This window comes from Dermacentor silvarum, chromosome 11 (assembly GCF_013339745.2).
Source record: "Dermacentor silvarum isolate Dsil-2018 chromosome 11, BIME_Dsil_1.4, whole genome shotgun sequence".
Taxonomy (NCBI): domain Eukaryota; kingdom Metazoa; phylum Arthropoda; class Arachnida; order Ixodida; family Ixodidae; genus Dermacentor; species Dermacentor silvarum.
The window spans coordinates 105,923,394-105,938,810 of record NC_051164.1 but is presented as its reverse complement, the minus strand read 5'-3'; the positions used below and the strand labels follow the sequence as shown (position 1 = coordinate 105,938,810).

The window sequence follows — 15,417 nt, the reverse complement described above, 5'->3', positions numbered from 1 at the left end:
ATGTGCTGTAAAGTGATTAATTAAACTGTTAATTTGCATAATTATGTTAATTAATTGTGTATTTTGATTTCTCTAGAAGTAATGGCCAGCTCATGCGGTAATTTCAGTCAAGGATTATAATTGTGCTACCTGACACAGGCAATTTTTTTAAATTTTGGAACTTATAAAAAAAAAGCGCAACTGGTATATAGAATTCATTTTTAACAGACTTCTCACTCATGAAATAACACTATAGAAACTTGAGGGGCCCGCAGCGAAGGGCACTGTTTCTGTATCTTGCGGCATACATGATAAGTTATTATCAGATATTTTGACATCCTGGTTCTTTTTTCATGTCTATAAGGTTGCTTTCTCCCAAGTTTCATTCAAGCATTTGTAGAGGTGTAGAATTTTAACGATAAAGCAAGAAAAAGCGGTAATTACAGGCTTGTCACACATAACTTAAGGAGATGACCAGTGTGTATGACCCATTACGCATTTTCCACTTTTGTCATGTAGTTATACCGTTGACTCTCTTATATTGTAGGTGATTTCATTTGATTGCTCTATCGGTGCAAAACAAAAGTGTTAGTGTGATTAAGTTTCATCACTTTGAATACTGTGTGTGTGTGCTTGTTGCTGGTTTCGAAGTTCTGTTGAAAATGAAATAGTGAGCTAGTGCAACTTGTACACCCTCCCCTCACCAATAAAAAAATTAAAAGAACACAGATATCCCCGAGACTGTAACAAACTTTTATGCATAAACTGAAGATAATCATAAGCTTTTGCAGAGCTAAAACTTCATTGCTTTCATTTTTATGTATTCAAAATTAAAATTAAATTATGGGATTTTATGTGCCAAAACCACAATCTGATTATGAGGCACGTCGTAGTGGGGGACTCCGGAAATTTGAACCACCTGGGGTTCTTTAACGTGCACCTAAATAAAAGTACACGGGTGTTTTCGCATTTCGCCCCCATCGAAATGCGGCCGCGATGAATGTTTGAATGGCTAATATGGGCACTGCCTTAGCGTACTTCTGAATATAGATAGTGGGGGGCTAAACATATTGCTCATGAATATGAATCACCATCGGGCCTCCTTCGTAGCTGTGCTAACAATGTTGCAATGGGAACAACTTGCTCATGCATTGTGCAGTTTTTTCCCCCAATACAATGCTGTGCTCATTGCACTTTCTCTTTATTGCACATACTGCAACAAATGCATATTGCTATGTCAAGACTGAAAGCCATGCATGTGCCAGTTGTGTTTATTTTTCTTGATTTCATATTTTGTTTCTGCTATGTGCAGCCATAAATGCTATTTCAAAATAGGTGCAAAAAATACTTCCTGGTTGTGATCTTGTCTGTTTTTGCCACGTTTTCTTTTTTTTTTTTTGTGCTGTGTTAATGTTACCTCTACACAAGGCATCTTTAGCCATCTTGTAATATAGATTTCTTAAAGTTTATGTGTTGAAAATTTGAGGGAAATATATTATAATAAGTTATAAGTGAGTATTCGAGTGAACTTTCGAGAAAGCAACCATGTACTGTGTGTTGCACAGATAGTTTTGCCATGTATGCACAACGTTTCCAGCTGAACCACTGGTTCGTTCATGCTGAAATTTCGCACAGGTATAGCATTTCGCAGCGGCTGAACTTTAATACCATGTTTACTGCAATGGAATGGTGATGCCATCTACCACAGCCATGTTAAAAGATACATTTCACTGTAGTGGTAACAGACAAAGCCACCATACTGTTGCAGTGAAATTTGCATTTTTTTTTCTTTCTTTCTTTTTTTTTTTGTAGTGGTGTAGCTACAGATGACATGCACTTTGAATTGTAAATTAAGTACCGCCAAATTTCTTTATTCTTATTGTGCAAAAATGAAAAATTAATTTCTTTGGAATGGTACTATTGTTTAGGTTATGGAAGAGTTAAAGTAGGGGGTGGCTTTCCAGACGTTCTGTAGTTGTTAGCCTTCGTGCCACTTCATTTGAGTGTGCCACAATATTTAGCAGCTGTGTTTGCACTGCCCTTGTAATGGCACTACCATTATTACTCAATATATCCTTCCATTGCAGAGCTGTTTGAGCAGGAGGGTGATGGCTGGAGCAAGCTGGGCTATGCAAGCAGCTTCAACATGGAGCCAAACTCATTGCCAGACAACGTTGAGCGCATCCATGTCGGCTGCGTGTCACCCGACGAGTTCATTGAGAAGTACGAGAAGCTCTACAAGCCCGTTGTCATCCAGGGAGCCACCGACAACTGGAAGGCCCAGTACAAGTGGACCCTGCCTGTGAGTTTCTCGCACGTTGTTGGCACGGCAACCTGCTGGAACAATTTAAAACCTTGTTCTGCCGCATGAAGTAACATCCCTGTTTGATCTGCACTCTAGATCCTCTTTGAACTTGGTCCCTTTTTTTAACTTTTCCTTGCATTGTCTCGAAGTGAGGCTTCGCTACACAATGTGGCTGAGTATTAATTGCTGTGGTACACCTCCCGGACATTGGGTGAGAATAGATGTGTTCGAAACAGTAAGCTGTTTGTATTGCCAGTGGTCAGAGGGCGGAGAAGTCTCCGTTTCTGTAATAACAGACGCCCGACAGATGCGCCTGCAAACTAAGGAGGTTTTATTGCACAATAGCATTCATTAAATAGCTGCAGCGCATGCTCCGCTGCTTTGCAGGCACGTCACCACACAATGTCACTTAGTGCGATATCACAGTTTCTTGTCGCGTTTCCCACATTTGTGGTAATGTGGACGTGACACTTTCATCATTGTTCATGTGAAAGGTGATAGATCAAACCAGTGAAGTAGAACTGACCTCCTTAAACGCGTGCGTTCATTGAAGGGTCAACCCAGGGCCGTACCCGGGAATTTCTTTTGGGAGGGGTTTTGTGGAGACAGCGTTTTTGCTCGAGAATCAAGCACATTTCTGACATATAATAGTATAATAAATATATATAATTTAACATAAGCATGTATTTGACATTTATATATAAGTTGGGCTAAATAGAATATCCATGCAGTGATAATTTCGGATAGTGTCAGAGCCCCCTGGCCCTCTTTCTGGTTACAGCCCTGGGTCAGCTTGATGAGCATCTGAATATGGGCTGTTCATTTGTTGTTTGCTCCTTGCAGGATTCTGCTAGATGAAACGATAATTATTCACCTGGTATTGAATGCTTTGTGTGACCTGTTCAGCATATTTGTACTAGAGAGTAAGCCAGGCACGGTGCCTTTATATATGGATGTACACCCTCGCAGTTTTTTTAATAATATTGCGCAAGCGTCGACCGCACCTTATGTCACCGGCCTTGTAGCGGCGAGGGGCATTCCTGAAACAAACGTTGCAGTGTAATACATTCAAACTGGAAGTCGCCTGGCATGCCCACGTACTGGTGCTGATCCCACCGCGCAGTCAACGCTCGCTTCATATTATTAAAAAATTGAAAGGGTGTACTACTTCGCTTTACATGTGTTGTAGGGGAGTCAGCACTGCAGTATGCCTCTCTTACTTGATAGTTAAATGTATTAATTCCTTCATTGTCTATTCGTCCAACAACATGAATGTCGAACTACACTCTGTGCTGCTCACGTAACATTCCAAGGCCATTGTTACACAGAAAGGAAAATAGATGTTGAAGGAGACAAGGTGATGGCAGAGTTGCATTAATTTGCGTTTTATACGTCACCGCTTGCATGTACTCATGTGCACACCTGTGTTTCTTGGCTTTCATCTTGACAGAGGTTGGCAAGGAAGTACCGCAATCAGAAATTCAAGTGTGGCGAAGACAATGATGGCTACAGCGTGAAGCTGAAGATGAAGTACTTCGTCTACTACATGGAGAACAACCGAGACGACAGCCCCTTGTACATTTTTGACAGCAGCTTTGGCGAAGTGAGTCATTTGACATTGTTGCTTTTGCACTTCACACAAATGTAGTCCAGAAGCCTTTGCCCAATAGGAATTTAGACAGGATTATAGTTTCTATTGCAGTTGTTGAGAGTTTTACTGAAGCAGAAGCAGTTGGAATAGGGAAGGATAGGGGAGGGGCTTTAGGTGCCTTGTAGAACAGCAGTAGTCAAGCAAAAGCTATCTCAGGCTTTCCATGTTGAAACACTGGCTTCAGCCTGACACATACATTGTTAGACTACTGCTGATCGGGCCTCCATCTTGCTGTGACCCTTTTGTCTTGTTTTGTTAAATAATAGTCAATTTGAAAATAGTTATGCTGTCACATGATGCTTCTTCACTGCTCCAAAGGGCATTTTCTCAAGTACAACTTTGCTGCCAATGTATTTAATAAAACTAAGAAGCATAAAAATATTTCTGATGACAAGCATGCCGGGCACCAAATTTGTCATGTCTGCCATGGCTAATTTAACCATAAGGTGTTTGCTGAGAGTCATGTTTATAAGAAGTCGCAGTTTCGCCCAAAAAGGCGAAGCATCGATTCGGATAGCAAATTAGTAGAGAGCTACATGAAGCAAGGATAGTAGTTAAATGGCCTGTGTAAAGTTGTAAACAAATTAGACAAGCACGGTGTCACGAGCGCATAGGTAAACATGAACTCGTCTCGCTCGATGACTGCGGAAACTCGCTTTGAAAATGCCGGAACTCATTTTGAAAATGCCGGAGTGAGAATGCGTGCCATCCAGCAGCAGCAGGCAAATTAACCTTCGCGTTGTCTTGCTTCAACGCGAACTAAATGTTGAAAGCACAGCGTGCATTCGAAGCTACCGGCACTCGGCGCATGCACTTTGTCCCCTTCACAGATCGCTTTGAAGATGAGGGCCGTGTGGCCGTGCTGTGAGCAGCAGCTGACGGAGCAGATAGCACCCCCTCCCTCTCTCTCTCCGTTGCCTTGCGCCCATGCCTCCCTCGCGTTCGCTACATTGAGCCGTGATTGCCGGCTCACCTTCTTACGCTTTCACTCACACACACAGCGTACGGCGTGCAGCGACGACTTTATTGCCTGTTAGACTTTATATGAAACCTCACGGCAAAAGCAGAAGTGCGCTTGGAATGTCCGTATAATTGCTATGGCAATAAAAACATTCGCGAGTGGTTGCATTCGACGATCCGGCAAGGCAGGAGTGTTGCTTTGACCACTCACAAACGTGAAAAATGCGGAAAGGCATTAGCACCAAAAAAAGCATCGCTGTGAAATAGCTGCCATGGAGTGTAGAGCAAGACAACGGCTTGTGTTTTACTATGTGCCATAGCCCAAATGTTATGAGCACGCAAAACCTGTTGTAATAGATGCATACAATTTTTCCTACTTTGTCAAGAGTGCACGCACAATGTCATTTAAACAGCAAGTTTTGCATTAGAAGAAAAGGAAGCCACCGGAAGCAAGGCAGTGACTTCCTCGTAGAAAGCGTGCTTGGCGCCTTGACTGATGGCTGTGTTACCAGTTTTACAGATATACGTTGCATCTGCTTTCTGCTTACCTTTAGGCTTTTACGTGACCTTTACAACAGGGCTGAGACATCTGCATAGCTTCATTTATTCATTTAAGCCAATGCATGTTCCTTTCTGAAGCATAGGTGCTACTATTCCCACATCAGAACCTTTTTTTTTTGTGTATTTTTACATTGAGAAAGATGTGTACCTTCTTGGTGTTTTGGCCTATAAAAATTAAGCAGAAATGTGTTTTGTCTAGTTCTTGATGCAGTGCAGTCCAGTTTTGTGCTAAGACTAAAGATGCTTAAAATGTGTATTTTCTGTGTCTAAGTAAAGGCCAATTTAGATCTTACTGGCTCTCTAATTTAAGAAGCTTTGTTTTAATAGTCAATGAATATTATGCTGGGCAAATTCAGGTTTAAATGGTGTGTTACCCTTTTAACGGTCTATGTACAAATTTTCTGGGACGCGTCTGATGACTTCCTTACCTTCTGCAATATTTTTGTAGCTCAAATGGAGTTATGGTTGCGCTTAATGCTATAATTCTGCTTTCACTTGCAGGGTGTAGGAAAACATAACAAGATCCCGGTAGGCATGTGCAAAGTATTGATCATAGTTAAACATAGTGTGAAACGCAAGTGCTATGAGTGCAATATAAGTGATATAGAATATGTGATATAGAATATTTTCCCGAGCTTTAATAATAATATCCTGCATTCTTGTGCAGTATGCCTGCCTGCAAAACGCAGTAAGTATACTGATGACACAGCACAGTAAGCCTTATTATAAAGAAAATACTGTCAAAGAAAATATGTTGGAACCCCATTTATCATTGGCTGCATTTTGGTTTGGGCAGATACAGAAATGCTCGCGTAATAAGGTTTTGGTGCAATCCTAAGTGGTCATATTGCGGAGCCTTCCAACTAACACAGTTTCGCATATCTCATAACAAGATTGTGAGTTTTATGCTTAAAACACTGCTTAAGTTTTATGCTTAAGAACCCCATTGATATGCTTTTCAATATAGTACTGTGTGAAAGAGACTTAGGAGATGAGAAGTTAGGATTCTGTGCACAATGACATGCAAACACAACATAGAGTGGCCAATAAGATGCAGCAACCGGGAATGTATCAGTGGCATTGTACTTCAACTGTATTGAACCAAGGTGTATTATTGCAGAACTCAGCATATAAATATGTATTTTCTTCGTTCTTGACCTGCATACAGAAGTTATATATTGAAACACGAATTCATTACGAATTGTCTCTGTCTCCCACTGCAAGCAAGCAATATACACATATCCTCTAAAGCAGCACAAATTATATTCAATTTAAAGTACAACCTAAATATATTATAATTGTAAAATAATTATAACACTAGGTACGACTACAAGTCATCTGATATACAGGATGTGGCATTGGATATTTTTTGTTTCTTGTAATGGGGCGTGTGCTTAACAAGCAATGCTGTGAAGCTACGCAAGTACTAGTGCGGTCATAGAAGTCTCGCTTTGCACGTTTTACATTGCAGTTGTTTTTGACCTGCAACACTTTCTACGGAGTAACTACGACTTCATATATACATATTACAAGTACAACTTGAAGACAAAAGATTATGTCAAACTGCATATCATTTGTGCACTTTTGTGCTTCAATTATGCAATGCACTACATTTTCGTTGCAAGCGCAAACTGCTATGAAACTGTGGTTGCTGGTTGTAGGAACGTGGTAGTACTCCGTTTGCTCTGTGGTAAATAGGTTCAGATCTATGACACCTTCCACACAGTAATTACGTCATATTTTGTGACATGAAAGTATGGGACTTAAGGATATATCCAATTACATGACTTATGCCTATGTCTTTCTTTCATATGTGGCACACTCTTTGTTCTTGGTTGCGAGTGCAAGCAGTGAGTGAATCTCTAGCCTTTGTAGCATTACCTGCAATATATGAGACAAAGTATAAAAAGTTTGTGACACTGAGTCTTAAACCTTGTACGGCAAAACATTGCTTTGAAACCACAGCTATGCTTGACACTAAACTTCAAGGGAGCTGTGCTCAGTGCATTGTCATTAATCTGGACTGTGCTGTAAAGGGACACCATCTCAACGTTGTAGCCCACGTCTATCCTGTCATCTCGAACTATGCAGTCACCTCTACATTCACATCTCTATGTGGATCAAATACCAACAAATGTATTATTGTAGTAACTACTACAATAATACATTGTCTTTACATTGTTCTTTGTTCTTTTTGTTCTTTATTTCTTTGTGCTGAAAATAATTATATTGAAAAAATGTAAATGTGTACCTTACAACTTTCTTCAAAAATTGTTGTTTTGTGCAATTGTCAGCTTTTACTAACACACTAGAAGTGTAATTGCTTGATTTGTATGTTTTCTTTAGCAGTATTTTTGCAAATTGTACATGTGTTTGCTTGGAGCTTTTTTTTTTCTGTTTTAGTTGAACCAATTGTGTGTCTTTGTGAGTTCATCTATTTTCCTGTTCTTGTGTTTCGTGAATTGACTGTCCTGCCATATAAGATTCCTTTGTGTGTGCATGTTTGTGTATTTAATGTCTTTAAATACTGTGTAGCTAGAGAAAGATGTGTGTATCTGTTTATGTTTACATAAACAAGAATTTCCGCTGCACTTTAACACTTCGAGTCGTACTTCTATGTGGTAATCATGCAGATCCAAGACTACAGTGTAAAAGAAAATGTACTGGAACCTAAACTTGTATCTTTGCGCCTCGGCTTGGGAATTTGCAGATTGCAAATATGTGTCCAAAGCTTTCGGACAGCTTTGCTTGTCAACTGTCACACACATATCGGGTTGTTACTGACAAGCAGAAAATGTGCTGTAGAGTGAATTAACTTGCCTCTGTTATACATTGCAGCACTCGCGGCGTGCCAAGCTGCTGGAGGACTACCAAGTGCCTGCCTACTTCACCGATGACCTGTTCCAGTATGCCGGTGAAGAGAAGCGGCCCCCGTATCGCTGGTTCGTCATGGGCTCCGCCCGTTCGGGCACTGGTATCCACATTGATCCCTTGGGAACCAGCGCCTGGAATGCCTTGGTGCATGGCCACAAAAGGTCAGTGTTCATCTTCATCTATTCTTATATGATTGGTTGAGAACTTAGCTGATTTATTGATTGACCGATTGATTGATTGATTGGCCAATGAATTAATTTATCAATTCGATTACTCAAAGGCTGAGTTGGCCTACTCTTTTCCTCTTGAATCCAAACTGTTCAGTGATACATCATTATGCGATATTCCAAATTCAGCAGAACACCTAATGCGGGTTTCATGTGACAGTAGGTAAGAAAACGTGGTAGTTGATGAACGTGTTGTTCCAATGATGCAAGCGTGATTAGATTTTATTGGCAGCGCTTTAAACTCAAGCGATATCTATATTGCATGCTGTTTGGCTTTATACCCCTTACAACTTTGAAAGCGTCTGTTTCACGAGTAGCTTGATGACATTTCTGTTGCTATATTGTCAGGTGGTGCCTGTTCCCAACGCACACGCCAAAGGAGATGCTGAAACTGCGGCCTGAAGATGGAGGAAAACAGGGTGATGAGGCCATCACTTGGTTCCGTCTAGTCTACCCGAGGACACAGCAGCCATCCTGGCCCACAGAATGCAAGCCGGTGAGTTCTGTTTGTAACACAGTCGTTTGCTTAAGAAAGAACACGTTTGTTGCATGAAAACCATTATACAGTCGAATCTCGATAATTCGAACTCAGAGGTGCCCAAAAATTTATTCGAATTAAAAGAAGATCGAATTAAAGGAAGGACTTATTTTTGAAGTATTAGAGCATCATAGGCACGGGACATACCAACGGTGCGAGTCGTGAAATATCACGGTGCGCAAGCACATAGAAAGCGAGGGCCACGAAACTGCCCACGTCGGCCAACGCTTGCTTCCCGATTACGGCAGAAAACGAAACTTCAGGGAGTGGGTGGCGCCAGCACGGCTATGCGCGCGCGCGGGGACCGTCGAAGGAGAGGGAGGAGAGCGGCAAGGAAGTGGATTTGGTCTCGGCGACCCCGTTGCTTCGGTGGCAGTGGCTTCGGTGGCTCCCCTCGCGCTCCCTCTCAAAAACTCCCTTGTAGCTCCCTCACCTTCGACTGTCTCCGTGCGCGCCCGGCGCCAGCTTAGCCCGCTCCCTGAAGTTTTGTTTTATGTCGTTGAAGCGAGGCGTTGGCTGGCATGGGCAGTTTCGGTGGCCGGACTGGGCCTCCGCCGTTGCTTCCCTCTGCGCCGTAGCGTTGGCTGAGACGACGGCACATACACGCGTGTTCCGGCACGACACAGAAATGGCGACCTTGCCATTTGAGAGAGTGAAATTCCCGCCGTGGTTCTTTTTCTCTTTTCTTTTTTCTCCGCGTGGCGTTGAGGGGCTCGCCTAAGCTTTTCGGAGCAATGTGGTCGGAGGTGCCGCCACGTGATTTGGCGCGCTGCTGAGAGCATTGTCGGTGCGCGGTATGTTCGAATTAACCGTCGCAAATGCTTTCGCGTTCCAATTACTGGGCGTTTTAGCCCATTAGAATATACATAACTTTGACGGGACCACAGCGGGACGGGATCAGAGGAGGTGAACATTAGCTTACAGCTTCAAGACGAAGATATGTTGAATGGATATGGAGCTCCCTCAATATAACCTTCTGTTTAACTGGGCAGCCGTCGGAAGCTGATCAAGTACAGCGAGCATAGAAACTGTAGCACAATGGAGGCTGAGTTACCTTTGCTGCACAATGCTGTTGTGAGAAGTAGACCAGTTCACTGGTCCAATAGGGGCTTCAATCTTCAATTGGGAGCATGCTACATGGTAGCATGTTCCCAATTGAGAGAGATGTTGAAAAGCTCCTCAACACAAGCACAACATGCGACCACGTGTGTGGTGAAATGCAATGTCATTGTGCTAGTGGTTCTGTCTATCCCTTGCCGTACACATTCCGTATGCACTGCACGTATCCAGGTGCAGAAACTAAAGGTAGTGAAAACAGCACAGAAGACACGAACCTTCATTTCTTCATGGATGTTCACCAACTAGCCCAAGTCAACACATTACAAAAATAAAGCAAAAGGCTTCTCATTAGTTTGTCTCTGGTTAGAGTTACTCTATCTCTTGGCACAGATGGCAGCACTTGGATGTTGTGATGTTTGTTCACATGATTCAGCTCTCATTCAGAAGCAGCAGTCATGCTCTAACCCATGATAACAACATTGTTTTAAACACTGGATTTCCTTCTTTCAGGTGCCTTACACATGCCTCTCACACAGGTGCCTCTCGCACACATTTTGCTTAATGTTACAATGTTGTTGCTCTTCTCTCTTTGTAGCTGGAGTTGGTGCAGAAGCCCGGCGAGGTGGTGTTTGTGCCGGGCGGCTGGTGGCATGTGGTGCTCAACCTTGACCACACCATTGCGGTGACGCAGAACTTCTGTAGCCGCACCAACTTCCCCATCGTGTGGCACAAGACGGTGCGGGGGAGGCCAAAACTCTCACGCAAGTGGTACGAGGCACTCAAGGTGAGAAGTGCAGGCATGTACCACATTACCCAATGGTGTGGTTGCACTGTATCTGGTTTTGCCTCGTCCCACTTCCTGTGTGATTTAGTACTATCAGACACTGCAGAGCACAACATTACTATAGCTTGTGTAATTCATTAAATTATGGGGTTTTACGTGCCAAAACCAGTTCTGATTATGAGGCACGCTGTAGTGGGGGACTCCGGAAATTTGGAACCACCTGGGGTTCCTTAACGTGCACCTAAATCTAAGCACACGGGTGTTTTCGCATTTCGCCCCCATCGAAATGCGGCCGCCGTGGCTTGTGTAATTCATACTGACATTACAAGCCACAAGGGAAACAACTCTCATCTAGGTTGGCTAAGCCTGGTTTGCAGGAGCTTTGGGTGGCCAAGCTTCCTGTTCTTTTCTATGTAAGGCATGGGCCAACAAAAGAAACAAGTTTGCCTTGGCATGAATAACAGTTAAAAATTATGGCCCAATAAGCTGTTAATTTAGTTCTTCGGCAGTTTTGCATGTTAGACAAGTGACTCTTCTTACATATAAGCTCCCATTATAGTAGATGCTTACTTTGTCTTGAATTCCTTACTGTAACGGGGCTGCACAATGAGAAAAATGACTTGTAAGCAACACTTGGACTCTTTGCTAAGTGGAATAAGGCAGGGTGTCCCACGTAACTTGTGCGCAAATTTAAAGATATGCGAATGCCATGTGGCTGCACAGAACCAAAGTAATGTTGTTTGCCATCACTTGGAACAAGTCAGACTATTTTTTGTATTTCACATAATTAGTTATTATTAATTAACTTCTTCGGTATTATATAATTAGAGCGAATGTGTCAATCTGAAAATTGTAGGTCATCATGACGAGTTCTGGGGGGGATCTATCTTTCTGTTGCTCTATACGTGCTACGTAAAAGTTTTTTCCATGCCTGAAAGAAAGCTGGAAACAACAAGGTTCTGCGTGACTAGTGGCGCAGTACTTTTTGCTGGCTTTCGCGGTCTTCTTTCAGGTTTGGAAAAAACTTTGATGTATGAAGTATTGAGCAGCAGAAAGCTGTATGATTCATACCGCATATGAATTGACTATCATAGAAGCAGGTTTTTGAACTCTCACTGTTTCATGCTGGCCTTGTCTTCTCTCGACCAGGAGCATAGGCCAGAGCTAGCCGCTGTTGCCGACAAGGTGGATGTGTCTCGAGACTCTGGTGTCGCCTCGGACAGTTCGTCGGGATCCAGTTCATCGTCATCCGATTCCTCCTGCTGTTCGAGCTCCGACGAAGACTCTGGCAAAGGGAGCCTCAATGGCTACAAACGCAAGAGGTGCTTTTTGCAGTTTCCTGCGAGTTGATGTTGCTTCACCATCGAGCTCTGTACTGTCTTGGCCTTCTGGGCCAAGCTCTAGTCGATCATTTGTTGTTTATGCATGCACGTCCTCCATTGGGAATGGCAGTTTTATGATAGATGGCCATGGGAGACAGAAGTGCCATGGCCACATGGGAGACAGAAGTGCCATGGCCATCTATCAGTGCCAAGTGGGCACTCATAAAGAAGAAATTTGTATTTCATTTGACTAAATCCCTTCGAGCCCTTTAGAGTGCTCTCGAGCACGCCTTACATTCGGCTGGTTCAATCTGATCACTTGGAAAATGTTCACCTTGCCACTCCAGCTTGAAGCACTTGGAGGTGCTCTCACCTTCGAGTTGGGAGTGCAACAGAGATGTAATTGAATTTCAGTCATCTAGTGCCTCTTAATTGCTATGGGAACATCCAAATTGAAAATTTTGCTTCTACATCACTAGAACTCTAACCTGATCTCACAAATGCAACAAATTTAATTCAAATCGGTCCAGCAGTTGTCTCACAAAAGCATTTTAAAATTTTACATGTAAGCATAGACTGCTTATAATGTAGGTCGCCGGAGTCGTGAATTTCTGCACTATAAGCAATACCGCACTCCAACCAAAAAAATGTTTTTCAAAGTCTCTGCACGTGCAAAACATGTAGACCAAGCAGAAAACTGGAAGTGAGCTTCCCTTCATAACACCTGTGGCTTTGTTTGGAATATGTACAGATGGCTGTCGTCATTCGCAAACAATAAGTGCCCATTGCATTTGCTTTACATCATTTGTGGAATGCCAGTTGCAGCCGGAGATCTTGCATTGGTCTTTCACCTCTAACCGCGCTTTCAAAGAAAAGTCGCGTGCAGAAATTCTTCTTCCTTGTCCTGCGTTTCTGTTCTAAACCAACCAATGACGCTTGCTGCCGGACATTCAGTGCTGGCTGAAGACATTTAGCCAGAAACTCCATACTCAATGGCAAAACTTATCAAGAAAAAGAAATTTCTGGTTTGTTGCCCGTAGGCAACACTCATCCATAAAGGGTTAATCGCTGCTCGCAGCCAACAATCCCATTGCTTACGCTCGCCCATCTCCTCTCTCGCCTGCGCTCTGTTCTGGCCCAGCTTACCACCTGTGGTTGCCCGCTGGCACTGGTCGTTCTTTGGGCTCATCTGGAAGGGCCTTCAAATCTATTGGAATCTTGTGTTTGTAATTCCTTGGCAAACATACGACAAAGGTACGCAATGCTGGTGATGGCGAAAGTACACGTGCTTGCAGGCACGTGTTCATCGTAGCTGCACCGCACAGCCATTGCTTTTCATTGGGCTGGTGAGGATTGGAATCATTATTGCTGGCTTTCGGCTGCTTTGATGGAGTGTTACACACCAGATGCAGATACACTGAAATCTCGTTGATACGATCTTCACGGGAACCGGAAAATAAAGCGTATCATCCGAAAATCATATCATCCAACATATTCTCCCACCAAATCATATTATGGGGAAAAGAAAAAAAAATGTACCATCCCAAAAAACGTATTACGCAGAATCGTATCAACGAGGTTCCACTGCATACCAAGCACATGTAGATTCACATTTTTGCTAGCAGTGCAGCAATTTGAATCTGTTACCTTTGTAAGAATTGCTTATGTGCCAGTTTCCTGAGCCCCTATGAAGCTGCTTACAGTGTTGTTGAGTTTTGGGTTTTTTCATTCTGCTGTTAGTATTAAACTGAACAGAATTCTCACTGCTCCAACATTGTGGCTCTGCTAGTGTTTCTTATGCTGTTACCTTCTTTCAACATTGTATGTCTTCTTTTGTGTAACTCCATCTGCATTAAGCCTAAGGTAAGTTGTAGCATTTATGTAATCAACACCATTAAAATATTCTTGCTAGAATTAGCATGATTTATGTCAATTCCTTATGAAGAGATAACAGATTGAGGCTGTTAAGCCCTTACAGGTTCCTTGCTCACAGTGATATGTAAAGGTTCTTCTAGTGTACTTAAAGGGATACGGACACAAAAGTTGGCGGGTGGTTTTTTGTGTCGGAACAAAAGTTGAACTGTTGAAAATGACGAATACAACAAGCTGCTTTGAAAAAAAGAACGAGAAACGTTTTTTTTTTTTTTTTGCGATTTTCTGTTGCACCTTGCCTCCAAGCGGCCGCCGGCAGAAGCTTAAATTTCACGTCATGACCCCCACCGGCGCGCGCGCGCGGCCAAGGTCGGCCACAGTCGTCGCAGTGTTTCTGGGGGTGTCGGTCCCTTGCAGCGTTTGCTTAACCCCTTTCGGCGATCTTCGCACGTGGTCCGTCCGAAACATTATCCCCGTCGGCGCTCCACGCAGGTGCACCGGTGCGCCTTACATGCGCCTTCCCACGGTCGTCGCTCGGTATTGACGCGTTCGTCACGGCGGAAGGAAATGCCCAGACATTGCTGTTATACCAGCATCGTCGGTCGTGACACGCCGTCCAACATGTTCTCAGAGACGAGATGATGCGTAAACTTTGGATACCTGCCTGTTAGTCATCATGCACAGCCTGGAGACCTCTAAAAATGACTTGCATGGACCACTTCGTCGCAGATGACTATGTGATCAGCCCGGCTGTGCTGAAAAGCCCTGTCATGCCGCTCAAAAGGCAATGCTTAAAGCCTGACGCTGTGCCATCGGTCTTCTCACGAAAACGCAAGGCAGAAATGATCAGCGGCACGTTGCAAAAGAGGAGGTGAAAAGATGTCGGTACTGTTTTCGTTCACTTGCAGCCTTCTTGAGCAGTGTGAGGGCGAGGCTGGGGTGAGATGCCCGAGGCTGGGCACGAAGGCAGTAATGTCTTTAAAAATGTTGGCAAAGCATAGTAAAACAATACAAGGCTAGCGAGCGCGACTCACGAGATCAGACACACACACTGCTCCGCTACTCCACAGAAAAAAACTGGGCAGAATGACAGACAGGTGCTGCCATCTGTCGGCATAAACTACTATTCAGTCATCCACAGAGTGCTGAAAAATTTTAATTATGGGGTTTTATGTGCGAAAACCACGATCTGATTATGAGGCACGCTGTAGTGGGGGACTCCGGAAATTTGCACCAGCTGGGGTTCTTTAACGTGCACCTAAATCTAAGTACACCGGTGTTTTTA

At 43.3% G+C, this 15,417-nt stretch overlaps 1 protein-coding gene across 3 annotated transcripts in view; it reads left to right on the top strand.

The window, feature by feature from the left end:
- Positions 1-15,417, top strand: part of LOC119433395 (bifunctional arginine demethylase and lysyl-hydroxylase JMJD6-like) — a 222,624-nt gene that overhangs the window by 202,967 nt on the left and 4,240 nt on the right. For 2 of the 3 annotated variants that reach the window (XM_049658739.1, XM_037700577.2), the window contains 6 exons: positions 2,067-2,281; positions 3,735-3,887; positions 8,295-8,491; positions 8,906-9,053; positions 10,750-10,938; positions 12,088-12,260. In XM_049658739.1, coding sequence (XP_049514696.1) covers positions 2,067-2,281; positions 3,735-3,887; positions 8,295-8,491; positions 8,906-9,053; positions 10,750-10,938; positions 12,088-12,260 — 1,075 coding nt within the window. The remainder of the gene's footprint in view (positions 1-2,066; positions 2,282-3,734; positions 3,888-8,294; positions 8,492-8,905; positions 9,054-10,749; positions 10,939-12,087; positions 12,261-15,417) is intronic. The other variant, XM_049658740.1, reaches the window with a different exon arrangement.